General features: G+C 33.6%; 3 protein-coding genes across 3 annotated transcripts; 2 read left to right on the top strand and 1 right to left on the bottom strand.

The window, feature by feature from the left end:
• Positions 1 to 723: 723 nt before the first annotated feature.
• Positions 724 to 1,518, bottom strand: LOC133333511 (trypsin beta-like). Its single transcript, XM_061541829.1, has one exon. It carries the CDS (start codon positions 1,516 to 1,518, stop codon positions 745 to 747), a length of 774 nt encoding a protein of 257 aa, XP_061397813.1. The 3' UTR covers positions 724 to 744.
• Positions 1,519 to 3,451: 1,933 nt separating this feature from the next.
• Positions 3,452 to 4,248, top strand: LOC133333510 (trypsin beta-like). Its single transcript, XM_061541828.1, has one exon. The coding sequence runs from the start codon at positions 3,452 to 3,454 to the stop codon at positions 4,223 to 4,225; it is 774 nt and encodes a 257-aa protein (XP_061397812.1). The 3' UTR covers positions 4,226 to 4,248.
• A 1,274-nt stretch (positions 4,249 to 5,522) lies between these two features.
• LOC133333509 (myeloid leukemia factor) lies at positions 5,523 to 16,923 on the top strand. The gene is made up of 5 exons (XM_061541827.1): positions 5,523 to 5,622; positions 7,853 to 8,070; positions 8,144 to 8,726; positions 11,041 to 11,373; positions 16,704 to 16,923. The coding sequence occupies exons 1-5, from the start codon at positions 5,573 to 5,575 to the stop codon at positions 16,921 to 16,923; spliced, it is 1,404 nt and encodes a 467-aa protein (XP_061397811.1). The 5' UTR covers positions 5,523 to 5,572.
• Positions 16,924 to 18,629: the final 1,706 nt, after the last annotated feature.

Here is an 18,629-nt window from a genome sequence, read left to right as displayed (position 1 = left end):
AAGGATATACTAGTACCCTAAATATGTCATTAATTTGACAAATGATCAATGAAAACCTAAAAATCATTGTCAATGTAAACGTAGCCTTAATTTATATTTACAAAATCCGCTCGATCACAAATATCAATTCCATAGGTCACATATAATGCACGGGATTTCCGAATAGGATTTACTTGACGTATACACTATGCAATTGAAATTTTTAGTCGAATGGACTTCGCAGCCTAAACGCACTTATAACCATGGCACAATAAATAGGTAGGCAGCTGATGACTCGATTAACTGTCAAAGTGCGTAATTTCTACTTGAATTCGATGTGCCATGTTGCCAACCATGTTAAATTTTACAAGAAAAAGTTTGGCAGATGGTCGAGACAAAAACAAAGGCTTTTGTTTTCATACATCACCTTGTTATTACATCATGTTATAACCATGATGCAAAAATAAGGTGAATAAGTTGATCGAGGTATCAGTTGACCTAAATGGACTACCTATTTATTGTGCCATACTTATAACCTTACAGCTGCTGAAGTGTTGCCAACGGCTAATAATAATACCCAGGGTTGTATGTTGGATGGATCACTTCCTGTTTGCATGCCCAGTTTTCAAATACATGAAGTGCGATACACACTATTAAATGTGTCTGAACATAATCACTATATTGAGAATTTAGAATAATCGGATATATATTTTTTTTATTATTTCGCAAACAACATTTATTATTTCATTTCAAACAACTTTCAATTTAAGCCAAATTATCTTCAATCCATGATCTCAGTTCAGCAACATTGCTGTAGACACCGGAGAATTCAGCACGAGCACAGCCAACACCCCAGGAAACAATACCAACCAATTCACCGTTGGCAACCAATGGGCCACCGGAATCACCTTGGCAAGCGTCCTTACCGCCATTTTCAACAGCAGCGCACAACATGGCATTGGTGATTTCATTGATACCGGCATATTGGTTAGCGCAGACACCTCTGTCGACAACCAAAACTTCGACCTTTTGCAAAATGGAAGCAGAAGCACCATCTTCCTGGACAGCACCCCAACCGCTGACAACAGCTATGGTGTTTGGTTCAGGTTCAGTGGTGGCCAATGGAATGGGTTGAGCAGTGGGACCGAATGGAATATCCGAAGACAAGAAGATCAAAGCAACATCGTTGTTGATGACACCGGAATCGTAGTTTTCGTTTTTGATGATACGTTCAGCGGTGATGACATTGGTATTGCCACCGACACGGGTAACACCATATTGGATACTGTAGGCACTGGCGCCCAAGAAACCGAAAATGCAATGAGCAGCAGTTACGACAACGCGGGAGTTATAGATGCTGCCACCACACATGTGGGAACCCAACATGCGAACGGAAACTTGATAGGGGAATTGTTCAATGGTTGTGTCCTCACCACCAACAACGCGACCATCCAAGGCGGGGATCAAACGTGGGTTGAAGACACTGCCAAAGGCAGAGGTGGCCATCAAAGCCAATAAAACGAAAGCAGAGCGATACATGTTGTCTTCGGAAGTGATTTCTCGAAACTACACTTGTTCGTCGAAATTTCTCTACATTTTATAGTATCTTGCATTCAGTAGAACTTGTTTGCAAATTTTTCTAAAAACATCATAAATCTGAATACTTGAAAATCCCTAAATTTACAATACCAGATGTTGAGGCATATATGTACATACATCTTATCAGCAGAAAAAAGTTCGCCAATATTTTCTGCTTGACTTTACTTTCAATATCTGTGATTTGTGGTCTTAAGGCAATGACGTATTCCTATGTGTTTGGTCAAATTGAAGTTAGTTGAGAATATAGGTTCGTTGGAAATTTCATTGGAATATAAAAATAATATGTTGATTTTCTTATCGATTTTATTTTTACATTACTATCTGTCGGTAGTTATCAGTGATATCACAGCTAATAAATAATTGTCGTAAAATCTGGGTAGTTTAACGAAAAGAAGATGAACTATTAGGTCAATTACCTTAAAAGAATATCATGACTGGAATATTCTGAAATGAATTCGCTGATCATCAATTGAGGACCCAATTGGAGAGCTAAAATATACATATTGGATTTTTATGAAAAGTAAAATATCTATTTTTATAAAAATTACCTTGACAATCATTATCCTGAAGTTCAAAAATGAATTTTCTAAAAAGGCTATGAACTATTGAACCAATTACCCGAAAGCATATCATCCATAGGTCATTTGTAACTAAGATTCTGGCTAGTTGACAATGTTACTTCCACTTTCTTGTGAACTACAAAAGTGTTGGTTATCTGATAATATTTAACAGGTGTTAGCCCAACCTTCAGCCAGCCATTCTTGTCAGTGAGTCGGAACCTGATAGAATGGACGAGAGAAAAACCAAAAACGCTTTATAAGATATACATTAAACTATGTTTACACAGACTATCAATTGGGCGCCATTGTTTATCCTTTACAAGGTATCCCTAACGTTTTGAAAAGGAGCGAACATACTGGCGGACTCGGCGTCAGCTCAGCTATGGGCTGCAGTTCTCGTCAGTGAGTAGAAACCTAATAGTTGGTACTAACGTTAAGCCAGTTTGTGGCCCGCAGTCGGGACTTATAGGAGGGTAAAAGCAAGACCCAATCCACTAATTGGGCGCCATTGTTTGTCATTTACTTGACAACCCTATCGTCGGGCAAAAGAATAACCAATAAAGGCTTAATTAAATTATGTTTACTCAGACCATTCATTGGGCGCCATTGTTTCCCCTTTAATGTTTTGAGAAGGATACCATTAATTGGGCACCATTATTTGCCGTTTACTAGATATCACTAATTTGTTGAAAAGTAGGCAACTCAATCAATGGTCTGACAAGCTGGAAATGACGTTAGGCCAGTCTGAGAGCCGCAGTTCATGTCAGTGAGTCAGAACCTGATGGGATAACCAAAGGAAAAGCCAGTAACCTATTGAAGGTAATGGATAACTGACAATATGGAACCGGTGTTAGCTTATTTTTCAGATATCAATTAATTGATATCCTCACTTTAGAGGTTCTCATCCATTCCACAATAAAACATTCGATTACATAACAAAATCCTCCTCCAAATGTAATAAATCAACAAAATTTAAATAACAAATCCCCAATTGGAGCAGGCACACGCTTTAGTGAGATAACAGAATCGTTATCTGATAGTTATTGGTCACGCAACGTCGTCACGATCAAATGAAACATTACAAATCACTGCCAAAAGAAGAACAAAACATTGACCAGCCGCAAACACCGATAAGGTTTAGCCTTTATCATTTCTCTCCCCGAAAATTTATGATCTTCATAGATTCACATAAGAGTTAGAAGAATTTATGATATTTTTAAAAATTTGGCACTTAAAATTAGAATTTTCTATAAAATTGGAAAAATGTTCCGCAAAATTATGTAGTTTCTAAATTCGTTTAGTCAAGACAAGACATGCATCGTTCAGCTTTCGTTTTATTGGCTTTGATGGCCACCTCTGCCTTTGGCAGTGTCATCATGCCACGTGTAACCCCCGACTTGGATGGTCGCGTTGTTGGTGGTGAGGACACAACCATTGAACAATTCCCCTATCAAGTTTCCGTTCGCATGTTGGGTTCCCACATGTGCGGTGGCAGCATCTATAACTCCCGCGTTGTTGTAACTGCTGCTCATTGCATTTTCGGTTTCTTGGGCGCCAGTGTTTACAGTATCCAATATGGTGTTACCCGTGTCGGTGGCAATACCAATGTCATCACTGCTGAACGTATCATCAAGAACGAAAACTACGATTCCGGTGTTATCAACAACGATGTTGCCTTGATCTTCTTGTCTTCGGATATTCCATTCGGTCCCAATGCTCAACCCATTCCATTGGCCACCACTGAACCTGAACCAAACACCATTGCTGTTGTCAGCGGTTGGGGTGCTGTGGAGGAAGATGGTGCTTCTGCTTCCATTTTGCAAAAGGTCGAAGTTTTGATTGTCGACAGAGGTGTCTGCGCTAACCAATATGCCGGTATCAATGAAATCACCAACGCCATGTTGTGCGCTGCTGTTGAAAATGGCGGTAAGGATGCTTGCCAAGGTGATTCCGGTGGTCCATTGGTTGCCAACGGTGAATTGGTCGGTATTGTTTCATGGGGTGTTGGCTGTGCTCGTGCTGAATTCTCCGGTGTCTACAGCAATGTTGCTGAATTGAGATCATGGATTGAAGATAATTTGGCTTAAACAAAATTTTATTTTTCTTATTAAATATTTGAAATAAAATTATTGTTTGCTGAATTTTGAAACGTATTTTTTATGAGTTTTTATTTTTTTAAGGAGAACTTTGAATGGTGATGGAAGTAACATAGAATAAAACTTTTGGTACATTTAAAAATCTGGGACTTTTTAATAGTTTGGGCTAAGAAATCCGCTCGATTTCAAATGTGATTACCATGGCGTAAAGTCAAGTAAATCCTAGTCATAAATCCATAGGATCGGCATTGGAGAATGTACTCCCTTCAGTTCGTATTTAGAGACTCCCTGCACTTCGTATATAAAGACTCCCTTCTGATCGCCTATATAGACTTTATTGAGCTCGTCTGAAACACATCATTTTAAAAAAAGTTTCCTAAGCTCGTCTAATACCACAAAAATTTTCTATTGAAATTCTTTATGGGCTTTTGTCATTCAACTCTCCTTGAAATTCAAGTTTTTCTTTTTATTTATTTTACTATTTAAAAGACAATGATGTTTTAATTAAACATGTAATTAAAATTGTCAATTAATTAAATATTATGAACTCTTTTGTTGGACAACTTTTAATTATTTAGATTTTAGCATATTCAGGACATTGTGCCGACCTGGTCCTGATTTTTTGCGAATTCAAATATACATTTTCTTTTTTAAATTATTTATTTGTTGGTTTTATAATCATTTAATTAATTAAGATAATATTAATTCCATTTTCTTCCTTTACGCATTATTAATCACAGAGTATGAACTCCCCTTAAGAAAACCATCAACAATAAAATCAAAACACATACAATGTCGGTTTTCTTTTTCTCCCTGAAAGTCTGACTTCTTATGTTCCCAAATATTCATTTTGTCGCTTTCATTATTTATCTTTCAGTTTTAACACGTTTTATTTAATTAAATCTATTAAATTCATAATTTTTCCTTTATATACCATAATTCACATTGTGCGAACCCCCCTTAATCATACCATCAACGTCCATGTCAAAGCAACGGCACACACAGTGTTGTATTTTTTCGTTCCCTCCCTGTTTCTTCTTCCTCGCACAATGTTGCCACTACACCTGCTAACGACACAGAAACAGTGCAGCCAACATTGAAACACACATCCATTACTTAAACATATGGCACGATTGTTGGAAAAATAATTAGGAAATCAACGCGAAGAAGCAAACACAACCATTTGAGAGTGCGAAAAACAGTGAAAATACACCATTTATATTACAACGCTCAACAAAAACAATTACAACAACTTGTGAAAAAATTGAAAATCTACCATTTTCAAATAATTGCAAAAGATCAAGTGTGCAAAAAACCGTACAAAATTAAATAGACAAAATGTCGCTATTCGGCTCATTAATGGGTGATTTCGATGATGATATCTTCGGGTAAGTGTGTGTGTATATTTAGTTAGGCTTTTTGTGGGCAAAATGGAAAATAAAAAGAGGAGATGAAGAAGAAAAAAAGTGTAAAAAGCCCCAATATCTACTACTACGACAACTACTCTACTCTCTGTTCAGTGTGATGTATGTATGTCGTGTGTGCATGTGTAGCAGAGAAGAGGAAAATTTGTGAGAAAAAAAAGTAGAATGAATTGATTTTGGTTATATGTATGGGGTGTGTTGCTGAAAATTTTCCAAAATGAAAACAGCAGCGCATACACAGGTGAAAATTGAATTGAATTTGTTGTCAATCAATTGTTTTGGAACAAAAAATCACGACGATGATGATGATGGTATGCAGCAACAAATCTAACCATGCAAACTGCGTCACCCAATCAACACATTAGATAGATGTTGGTGCTAAACAACAGTGTTGGGGAAAGGGAGGGAGGAGGTATCATGTTGAATTTTCATTACGTTTTGTGGGTAGGGGGCTTGAGGGTTTGGGTATTACATTTTGACCCTTACTTCATGGGCTTCAAGGTAAATCAATGACTGTTACACATTTTTTTTCGCTAAAGTCCTTCTCACCCCCACCCCTACCTTAACCTTCTTTATACAGTAGTTGTTGTTGTTTGTTTCGTTTTGTGTTTTTTTTTTGTTTCCTTTTCATCAATAGAGGGCAGGCCGTTTTCTAGAATTCTTCGATGTTTCGAAATTTCAAGAAATTTCCCGGACCCGCAATTTTTACTATATATACGCATGTAACTCGGCTTTATGGGTCAGTTATAATTCAACTTTGCCAAAGAAGAGATCAAATTCGGTTTTGAAAGAAAAACTAAAAAACACAAAATGCTTTTCAAACGAAGCAACAAAGAAAATTCAAATAATTGGGGACATAGTTCATCTGCAGCAAACAAATCAGATTTTGTCTCTTCCAATGTCGACAGCAGCTACAACATGGATAAAGAAAATCAAGAATTTTTCAATGATGTTGAGTATGTAACGAAAAAAACCAACAACAAATGTGTGCAGATTTTATTTTCGTAATTTGCATTGTTTTTTATTTACAACATCAAGGATGAATTATTTGATTTGAATGATAATGAGAACAAATTTTGATTAAAAAGAAAAACGATTGAAAATTGTTAAAAAAAATCTTGGAAGACCAAAAGATGGAATTTGCAAATTATTGTGAAATTTTGAAAAAAAACTACCCTCAGAAAATGAACGAATTTCCCAAAATGTGAAAAGAGTTATTCCATGAGCGTTTTAAAACATTTTCAAAATAATTTCCGATTTCATGCTTGGGGAAAAATTAAGTCTTCTGCATTTTTTTTAATTTATGAGCCATTGGAATTAAAAACATTCTTCAAATGTATTCCCACATCGTTTTGTAAATGTCTTCATAAGAAGTCCTCACCCTATGTCTAAACTCGGACCCATGCCGAAAATTTCTCGAAGATATTTCACATACCGTGAAAAAAGGAATCTCCATATACCAAGAGAGGGACATATGGGGGAATTTCCTGGGGAATTATGTTTTTTATTTATAAAAAAATGCGCCTAGAATCATTAGCATATCGAAAGGTGTGACGATCCTTCATCAGGGTGTTATTTCAAAACATGGACCCACATTGAAAATATTCTGTGAATAAGTTGTTTATTCACCAAGAAGACGGAATACCAAATTACAAAAAATTCGGGTAGATAATCCGACTAGGACCATCAAGATTTTATTTTAATTTGGGAGGTAGTATATGTATATGGATTCTATGTTAGAACATATGTTATATATTTTTTACGAAGAAGTTTTTTTTATCCACCATGAAGAATCTGGAATGCGAAATTACTGCGAATTGGGGTAGGTAGGGTCAACTAAATTCATAAAATGGAGCGTGGTCTGTATGTGGTCTCTATGTCAAAACACGTTCAATCTGTATCATTAAAATTTCGAGCCTTTATGTAGACTTCCACATATGTCTTTATGAAGTCTTTTTTATAGTGGTCTATGAATAATTCCTCATAGACCTCTCCAATGTCTTCTTCATACACCTCTATGAAGACTTTTTCATAGCCCCTTTAAAGACTTCTTCATAGACGTCTATGAAGATATCTCATAGACCACTATAAATAACTTTTTTATCCACAATTTTAAACTTCATTGATTTTTATTACACATTTAATTCCTAAACATTTTATTAATAATTATTTTTGTAATATTTTCTTCCTCTAGAAGCCACATGAATGCCATGAACATGCAAATGCGTTCCATGAATCGGCTAATGAATTCCCTGATGCCCGATCCATTTAATATGTTGACACCATTCGATCCTGGCTTTCAGCAGAATGCCTTAATGGAAAGACAAAATGGACCAGCAATGGGTGGTCTATTCGGTTTCCCAGCCATGGGACCAATGATGATGCCCAATATGAATCGTTTGCTAAGTGCAGGTAAGTTTCAAAAACTATTCTTAAATACAAAAAAATAGAAATCTTAAAATTATCCACCTCCTCTTTGTTACAGATATTGGCAACAATGGTGGCGCCTCATTCTGTTCCAGCTCCGTCATCACCATGTCCTCCGGCCCTGATGGACGACCACAAATCTATCAAGCTACTAGCAGTACTAAAACCGGTCCCGGTGGCATACGTGAAACACGTCGCACCGTACAGGATTCAGTGAATGGTGTTAAGAAAATGGCTATTGGTCATCATATCGGCGAACGAGCACACATTATTGAAAAGGAACAGGATATACGTTCCGGTCAACTGGAGGAACGTCAAGAATTTATAAATCTTGATGAAGATGAAGCGGAAGATTTTGATCGTGAATTCACCACTAAGGCAAGTGGTGGTCGTATGGGTGGTGGACACAGGGCAATTGGTGGTATACCCGGTGTTGTGCCACCACATCAACAGACCTTGACCATCGAACCGTTGGATGATGATGACGATGATGAGGTTATTGAAACAACGGGAGCTGCTGCACCTCACATCAGTCATCCACACCAGAGACCATCGTCGTCGTCTTCGGGATCACATCAACGTAGATACTTGCCAGCATTACCTGCACCACCACAACAACCACCATCATCACATCAAAATAGGTAAGTCAAATTTAATGTTTATTTATGAGATTTTTTGTTTTTGTTGTATACATTTTTTTGTAGAATGAAATAATGTTCATTTTGTAATTAGTCCAGAAAAAAAACTAAAAAACAGCTATATGCTTCATTAACATTTGTTATTATTGATATGTGTAAAGTTTTTTTAAATATTTTTTTTTTTTTTGACGGCCAAAAACAAAATCAAGTTTTAACCAACAGCAATTGAGTTTCTCATTAGTTTTTTATGTAATTTATTGTATTTGTCATGAGTGTAGCCAATGCTCTATAGGATGTGTGGTCTGTCCTCCATAAATATATGTACTCTACACCACAGACATTTCGTACTGCAGTTAGGAAACTGAATAATTCAAATTAGCAGCATTTAGAGAAGACTCAGGGATAGCATTTATAAATCCACATGCCATTAAAAATCAGTAAATTTTGCAAATGATACAGCCTTTCCCATGTGGTATAGAGGGTAAATATTTCAATAAAATTAATTTTATTGTATTAATTTTATGTCTATTCTAGCTGGTGTTGAATAAGGCTTTTAATTAAAATAACACAATATTGAATTCAATAAATAACGAAGAACACATCTGATGGGTGTCAAAAAAGAATTTATCTTGGAAATCAGTTACATCTTAGTATTCCAAAAAGATGGCTTCTCCTTCAACCGGGTTAAAAATTAGATATCTAATTAATTCAATATTTCTGACGTAGCAGTTTGAACTTTATGTCGGTGGAGACCTGATCTAGTATAGATTATTGCCAGTGTTCAATAAGGCTTCGAATTAAAATAATACAATATTGAGTTCAATTAGTAACGAATAACACATCTGATGATCTGAATATATCTTTTTAGCAACATTCGATATTGTTTATTTTACAACAATTTCATTTGTTTGTTTTATTGTTTTTACAATAACAAAAGAAATTTAAACAATATTGTTGAAATGTTGTTTAAAGTTACAGAATAGGCCTACTGATGATCGGAATTTATCTTGGACATCAGTTACAACTCACTATTCCAAAACCATGTAGAAAATATCGATTCCATATTTATTCAATTTTGTAATCAAATATCGTATTTGCTTCCGAAGTCGCTTGAGGATGGGACATCTACTACATTTGCTCTACATTTCGACTTTATAAATTCCTCAAAATATAGAGCTTTTAAATTGAAAAAAATGCCCAGACACGTTTAGCCCAACAGTCTACAAATTTTATTTTTAGAAAACCGTTTTCAATTTAGAAATCCCCAAAAAATTTTTAACTGTGGTGTGGAGTATAATTCTTGGTCGGTAATATCTACGACCTTTTAGCCCTTTTAGTTATTTTTCGTTTCTTTCTTTTTGTTCATTTCCTTTTGGTTTGTTTTTTGTTTATGACTCTCAATCTTTGTTTCCCCCTAATGTTTAGAACTCTTTCTTATTTTACATTGCAAATACTATATATATATTAAAAATCAAAATATGTATTTTTTCTTTGAATATTCAATCTTTTTGCAGATATAATGATTATTAAATTCCATTCCAAATGCAATGTGTGAATGTTGTTAACCCAAAAAAGACACTACTAACGAAATGAAATGATATAACGAAAAAAGCATTAACAATTTACAAAAGCAAAAAACTAAACCTTCTCCAAAGCTAGCGATCTCTTATTGAAAAACAAAAAAACCAATCCTCTTTATATGTTTTAAGCAAAACAAAACGAATGCCAAGCAAAATAAAAACACCTCGACCACTACTACTAGCAAGTTGTCTAGACTTATAACACTAATTACAAATTAAGCTCTAATCGATCGATAACAAACAAACAAAAAATAGTTCATCCAACTCTCATCACAATAAAAACTAATAAATTGCCTTGCCCTCAATCCACATCATCATATACATAAAAAATATTGAAATACTCAAAAACTCTGAGGTAGGCAGAATATTTTTTAAAAATTAATTTAGATTTTTTCTATTATTTTTTTTTTTTTTTATTTTTAATTAATTTATTTCGATTTTAGTTTTCATTTTCGTTATTCTTCTCATCATTAGACCGCCCGTCATCATAATTTCAATCATGCACAACTCATAAGTATTATTATTTCATATTATTATTTTATATTAAAAAAGAATAACCAAAAAAGCTATAGCTAATATTTCGCAAAAGAAAAAACCCTGCCTCTCTCCCCACCAAAAACAACAAATTGATTGAAAAGAAAAAAAATCCTCCTTCTCTCTGTTTTTGTTTTCAAAATCATTGAAACTGAAATGAATCACCAACAAAAAACTTCTTTTCTCTAACATTCAACATTCAGCTCCAACTCCTCCTCTACCACCACTACAACAACAACAAATGAGTCAAGACAATCGACGGATAATGCCACGACATCATACAACAAATCTAGAATTGATACCACGGCTGGACGCCATGGAGCGGCTACATCCACTAACAACATCAGCAACACTTCGTCGTCGTCATCGTCACCATCGCCGTATATTTCAACAACACCCCGACGTTTATCTGCCTATCGCAGTGGCAGCAGCCATATTGGTGGTGTCTCACCACGTCGTCCCTTAAGAACACCGCCATCATCGCCATTGGCCACAACACCAACAATGCATAATCACAGTACCACATCGTCGCCAAGGTTTGTGAATACCTAAAAAAAAAACAAAAACCAACCAACTATTTTAATTTGTTAAAAAAAACAAACATTTTTTGAAATTTGTTTTCCGAACAACGAAAAACCTCAACGCTGGATATTTTTTCGAAAACCCACAAAAAATCATTCGGCGCAATGAACGATTTTTCGTTAAAAATTAATTTCGATATAATTAATTACCTGTACCCTACAAATATTATCATAAAAAAAACTGCATGAATAGCTTTACAGTGGAATGAAGAGAACTATTTTGATAAATTCCCATTATGACTTCATTGGGAACCTGCATGAGAAATATATAATTTAAATTTCTTGTACATTTCAACATATTTCAAAGGAATCTGTACAAATATTTAACAAATTTTGCAGCTTAAACTATATAAAGGATGAGTTTTCACATATTTTCAAGGAATCTGTACAAATGTTTAACAAAAATTGTAGTGTTATCAGGCAGTTGAACTTCAAAAAGGACGAAATCTGCTCTAGTTTTTCGTATATAGTATAGATCCCACGTGATCTCTGAGGCTGATTTTTTCAAAAAACCTTCTCACAGAAAAATTTCCATATAAAATTCCCTCCCCATTTTAGGTATTTTGGAGGTTCTTACCTTATTTTCCAACATTTATGGATACGTTTAGCCACAATGGGTTCTCAAAGGGCAACTGAGTTCTCGTTCAACATAGCTTCACGTGTGAATGCATGAAAAATCTCCTCACAGAAAACTATCAATATAGCCTCCATTTTCCTCCCCAGCTTTGTGAATGTGTTGGAACATTCTGGGTTCTTGAAAAGCAACTGATAGGCCCAATATGATGCGGTGGTAATTAGGAGGTTTTAGTCGCAATTTCCACTCGAAGTATTTGTAATTCCGGGTTCTAGGAAGGTAAAAAGCTTTCCAAAAGTGTTACCATTTTGTCGAAATTTTCCAAACAAGGGCCAAATTCGAATATGGAGACTAACAATCTACCTCTTTTAGGACCAAATTTTAAGATTCTGGCACCTCTACCATAAAATATTCCCCATCAAATTCGATCCAAACTCCCATATAAAGGTCCCGACCGATTTAACATCCATATTGTTGTCCCAAACGATTTGAATTCTTATTCGTCCGAATAACCTCATTTTCGCATCGAATTGTCTGAAATTTGGAATTTCGAGTTCTTATCCATAGACTTTTAAGACTTTTAAGAGTTTTTGGACCAAATCCGCTTCAAAAGTGAAGGTATACTAATTATCTAAGCAAGGACCAAATTGGAAGATTTTGGTACCCCTACCACAAAATGTTCAACATTTTGAAGAAAAATAAATCATAAAGCCTAAAATTTGAGTCTATCGGACAACTGATTCTTTGTATACTACCCTACAAGGGTCTACATTTTAAAACCATTGACATCTGATATTAATCGAATAGTGTCGAATTCCACCCAAATTTCGCATATCGTAATATATTTGTCTTTACCAAAATTCTGAAGGAAACATAGATTTTATGTGAACAAAGTATCCGATTTAACCCTACACCTACACAGCGTATTATTTTTATCAATCCTTGATAACATCTAATTATGGAGTCCATCAATCCACTGCTATTTTCCCCACAAAGTGTCAATATTTTTGAAATTTTGTACATATCATAAGAAACGAATGGATCATCCGAAGCACGGGTCTATCGATTCACTCCTTCCTGTACCTACTCGAAAAGTTTCACATCAAAAAAAAAACCTGCACATCAATGAATCCAAGGGAATATCCATATTATACAAATTATAATATTTTTATCAAATCTATATCAAGTTCGAAGATAGAATCCAATGGGTGCACAACTTCAAGTAGCTATCACACAATCGGTCAACATTTTTTAAATATTTAAAATCGTTCAATTTAATTGATTTTTTCCTGAAGGAGTGTGGATTATTTCCTGTAATTTCCATAGTCCTTTTGTAATTGTTGAATATATGAAAATATATTGTTTATATATCGAAGACGTGGATTTTGCTATATAAACACAGCCGAAATATGCAGTACCATTTTTTGTTCTAATTGGAATATTCACGATTTTCTTTATTTTCCCACACGTTTTCCAATATCATCATCATCCACTGTAAACATTTTTCAACAGTTCTTAAATGCCCAATACTATTTTCTTTTTCCAAACCTAACCTCCTTCCATTGTTTATAGTTATTTTTAAATAACACGATAAACAAATTAATAATAATAATGCTTTACTGTTACTAACCAATAACAAACACTTAACCACCACAATCCTCTTTACCCTCTATACAAAATTAAATTCTATTTATATTTGTTTGTTTATTTTTATTTTATGCAATACTTTGTTCTCTAATCTGTAATATTTTTATTATTTACTTTTTTCCAAAAACAAACCGAAACCAAATCAATCAACAAACATATATAACATCAACAAAAATTGAAAATTATAACAAACCCATCAAAATTTATATAGAGATTGGCGTGTTTATAATCCACGATTTTATCGCAAATAAAAAACAAAAATGTTTGCCGCAGAAACAGCAGAAAACACTCGGAGCGGGAAACCACAAAAACAAAAATATTAATCTTAAGCAATGAAAAAAATATATAAACAACAACATTCGAAAAACAAAAAACGATAATTTAAGCGATAATGAATTACGAACGATATACCATACCATACATATGCAATGTGTGTGTGAATGCTGATACATTTTTTCTCAAAATTTTGTGAAAATAAACAAACAAGGATGATGAAGGCCCCAAAATGCTGCTTACTTTTGTTTCCAACCACACAAATGTACTGATCCTACTCCATTCTTTTTTGAAACTCTCTTTATTATGTGCCATTTGCTAAGCAAAATTTTAATACTTTATTCTGGCGGCGTACCCTCCTCCCTGGTATTTATTTTTTATCACAAATTGTAAGATTTTTTTATCAATCTCTCATTTTTGTTGTATCTTCTCCTCCTTATCCCATCATATTTCTCTCTTCATTCTATTATTGTTCATCCATTTCTTGTAAATATGTTTGTTTTTTTCATTGGTATAATTTCAAATACTGGTAATTGGGTCTCCTTCACCACATTGTATAATTATTTGTTATTGTTGTCCCTTTTTTGTAAAATTTATTTAAAGATTATTTTCTTCTTCTGTTTGAATGACATTTTGGTTTTTGTGGTAAAACAAATTACGATGTCGTCTGTCCTATGTTGTATTTTTGTATTTTTTTCTTTATAATCAACTTGCTTTCTATTTGGGGAAAACTTTCTAACTTGGTGTTTTGAAACGTCTGTAAATATGTAAATATTATAAATAAACATTGTCTCTATATTTGTAGCACTCTCTAACAAATTTCAACATTGTATTTATTAACATTATATATAAGTTAGATATAAATTTCCTGCTGAGGCTGGGATCCAAACTCTATTATATTATTCCAAAATGATACGAATCCATTGAATAACTTCTAAATCGTGTTCAACCTTTCCATGTGAGGGAGGCAGGTTGAAAATCAAAACATCGAAAAGTCAAATCAGACCCAAAAAGCGAGAAGTCTGAAAAACGACTTTTTGGTCGGAGGCAAAAATCGAAAAGTTTAAAAGTCGACTTTTACTCTCGACTACGTATCCCTTGATCGTATAGAGGTCAACAAATATTACTAATTTTCAATACTGCTCTTTTAATTTCTTGTTCAGATTTCCTTCGCCGTTGGTTGTGTTGTTATGTTGTGATTGACTCGAAAACACACACAAAAAAGTAAAGTTTACAGCCCACTTTATCCCAAAATTATTATTTTATCATCATCGAGAATTATAGGCGTTGTTCTTGACCATAACTGGAACCTCATGGAACAATTCAAAGCGATCAGCGTTATATTTCCGCCCTCCAGTGTTGTTATAGTTTACTTAATTATATCTGAATATGTAAGCATCCGTATATATTTAAGTGTAAATCCCACATCCGAGTACATACAACAATATAATTGACATGAACCAACCACTCCTCTTAGATATACTATCAACTTCTCTGATCTATGGCCTTCAGGGGCAGATATATACGCCACAGAATACAAATTTTGTAATTTTTCACACAAAAGTCAAGGTCCATTTGACCCGCTATATATTGACAGAACTTTATCAAAACAGGCATGCTTATTCTTTGGTCCGATCCCCTTCTTCATACAAAAATGCGCAATGTTTGGGCCATAATTGTGGCCTCTGGAGCGACCACAAATACCGACAAAAATTAAGTTTTTGGTCCATTTCATCACCTAAATATTCACCGATCTTTAGGGGTCTTCATTAGGCAGAACCCATCCTACATACAAAATTTCGTGAAGATTGATCCATAACTATGGCCTGTATCGTGTTTACAAATTATAATGGATGACGACGGACACACATGTCTAGATCGACTCAGCTAGTCGAGATATGACGATCGGTATACTTAAAGGGGTTGGCACAAAGCTATAATACCCTGACAACATTGTTGTGCAGGGTATAAAAATCCACACCTGTTGTAAACTCTTGAAAAAATATTTTTAGAAAATCCACGTCTATTGTAGACCCTTGCTTACTTAGTTTTAAGCAATTAATACTAATTAATTCATACCTATTCATCTATAGGCAGAATAGTATTGATTTTTGGATAGTATGGGGCATATATGAATATTTCCTATTATTTTAATTGTGGCCACTTCTCTTTTTTAATACATATGGACTATGAACTTTAAGCGTTATTAATCATCGAAACTACACAACAATTTTATGTATGGGTCCACCGAAAAATATTCCAGTAACGATACTCATTCATTCCAATGCGTTTTTTAGGTTGCGGAAAATCACAAAAAATTCCTGCCATTTTTCTTTCGATTCAATCAAAAATGTTGTCGAGTGGATGTAGCCGGTACCCAAATGAAGCTTCTTGCATACAGACACTCCTAATACATCCTAAATCCCAAACACCCTGACGATATTTTTTCTATAGAAAAAAATTATCCTCAGGGCCCGGACGATATTTTTCCATAAAAAATATTATCATTATGTGTCCCAAACACCCACCCTAACATTAAAATGCAAACAAATCAGTCAATGTTTTACATCAAGCTTTTTTCTTTTTATTAATTTTCTTTTAACTCGAAATTGCAAGCTTACATACTTTTTCTCATTGGATCATGTTTTTTGTTCTTTAATTATTATTTTTTTTTTAATTTTTCGTTTATTTTGTTTTGTGTTTATTATTTATTTTATATAAATCTTTAAATATAAATATGATATTTCAAAAATTATACTAATATACTTTTCTCTTTCACAACTGTTTACAGCGTTCATCCACATCCCTATAATACAACAGCGGCCAGACGTTCGCATCACCATCATCATAATCATCATCACCACCACCATCATCATCGTTCCAAACAACATGGTGGCGGCAACAAGCACTCCACCACCAGCAATTCTCCAGGAGCAGCAGCTGCAGCAACAACCTCAAATAGTAATAAAACATCATCGTCAGCAGACCACAAGGAAGAATCTAACAATTAAAATCAATTCAAAGGGAAGATAGAAGCGGCTAACAGAGAAAACGGAGATTGAGAGGAGAAGACATGCAGGCAACGCAGAAAGACCTTTGGGATGATTTTGGGGCGGGTTAATATGGATTATAGAAAACCTTCTTAAGTCTAGTTGTAAAATGTTTTGTATTTAAATTCGAAACACCGAGACCAGATGATGAAATTGAATTTCCTTTCTTTTAAGTTATTTTATTTTTCAATGGGAGATTTTTATGTTATGTCTTTGAATTTATTTCAAAACAAAAAGAAAACATCACTTAACCTTAACAGAAAAAAAAGAAAAATAATTAATATTTAAGATGGCCTAAATATGCTAAACATTAAAAAAAGAAGAGAAAAGAAAACAAAATAACACCCAGGAGAAAGTAATAGTAAACGGAGCAAAAGAGTATCTCTCTCAGCATACATACACCCATACATATATATGTTTTATTATTAATAATAATTAATTTAGAAATTTAGCTTTATAAACAAACAAAAATAATTCTACTCCCTACCTCTATCTTTCTCCCCATTATTATAATTGTAATCTCTTTTCTCAGTATCCATAACATTTTGAAAAGAAAAAAATGAATTCTCTCTAGATCCCTTTAACTATGTAAAAAGAAATTTAACTAATGACCAGACAACCACCTCATCTATATTACAAGAGAAAAAGGAAAAGGAGTCAAGTACAAGTTCAATGCTGAGTTGTGTAGATCATCCAGGTTATTATGGTTATGATGTGAATTCCATTTTTTTAAGTAGTATGCAGTTTAGAAAGAGCAACAACAACAAAACTAAATGAATTATCTCCTAAATTGGCTTCAATATTTTTTGATATCAATGTTCAAATGGTTTTAGATTTTAATTTTATTTTCAATTGTTTAAAAAAAATGAAATTTGTTTTCTATTTAATGTCCTTGATTTAAATTCACTTTCTTAATATTTTGAATTTATCTAAATCAATATTTTTATAAGTTTTTTAAAATACTGAATTCTTAAATTTTTCCTTTCTCTTGAATTTTCTAATTTATATTACCCCATTACTTTTTTATTTTTAGTTTTTTTATTAACATTATTCCCAATAAGAACTTTATATATGAAGATGTCCTTCATTAATTTTTGGAAAGATTATTGATATAAACAACAACAAAAAGAAAACTAGTTTAAAGAAAAACAAAAAGAAGAAGAAGAAATAAACACCTTATTCGATAAATATATCAATTTAAAATCTAGAAAAAATAGTTGGTGTTTTATTTATAAAATAAATACAAAAAATGTAAAATATTTTTTTTTTTAGTTTTTTTATAGAAAAAAATATCCTCAGGGTTCTGACACCATTTTTTCTAAAGAAAAAACTTCATCAGGACCCTGAGGATATTTTTTTCTATAGGAAAAAAAATATCACGACCCTGAGGATTTTTTTTATAGAAAAAAATAATTTTTCTATCGTTTTTTCTATAGAAAAAATATCGTCAGGACCCTGAGGATAATTTTTTCTATAGAAAGAATATCGTCAGGACCCTGAGGATAATTTTTTCTGTAGAAAAAATATCGTCAGGAACCTGAGGATAATTTTTTCTATAGAAAAAATATCGTCAGGATCCTGAGGATAATTTTTTCTATAGAAAAAATATCGTCAGGACCATGAGGATAATTTTTCTATAGAAAATTGTTTTTTTTTTCTATCATATT

Source organism: Musca vetustissima, unplaced genomic scaffold, assembly GCF_032173495.1.
Source record: "Musca vetustissima isolate MV318-11 ecotype Yass unplaced genomic scaffold, APGP_CSIRO_Mvet_v1 utg20336, whole genome shotgun sequence".
Taxonomy (NCBI): Eukaryota; Metazoa; Arthropoda; class Insecta; order Diptera; family Muscidae; genus Musca; species Musca vetustissima.
Note: the sequence above shows the minus strand (reverse complement) of the source record. Positions and strands in the feature narration are given on the sequence as shown.

What these genes read in the sequence shown, in the direction of transcription:
- LOC133333511 (XM_061541829.1), bottom strand. Translation starts at nt 1,518, where the DNA reads ATGTATCGCTCTGCTTTCGTTTTATTGGCTTTGATGGCCACCTCTGCC.
- LOC133333510 (XM_061541828.1), top strand. Translation starts at nt 3,452, where the DNA reads ATGCATCGTTCAGCTTTCGTTTTATTGGCTTTGATGGCCACCTCTGCC.
- LOC133333509 (XM_061541827.1), top strand. Translation starts at nt 5,573, where the DNA reads ATGTCGCTATTCGGCTCATTAATGGGTGATTTCGATGATGATATCTTC. An exon ending in GAATCGTTTGCTAAGTGCAG is followed by an intron (nt 8,071 to 8,143) that starts GTAAGTTTCAAA and finishes TCTTTGTTACAG; the next exon opens with ATATTGGCAACAATGGTGGC. An exon ending in AGTACCACATCGTCGCCAAG is followed by an intron (nt 11,374 to 16,703) that starts GTTTGTGAATAC and finishes AACTGTTTACAG; the next exon opens with CGTTCATCCACATCCCTATA.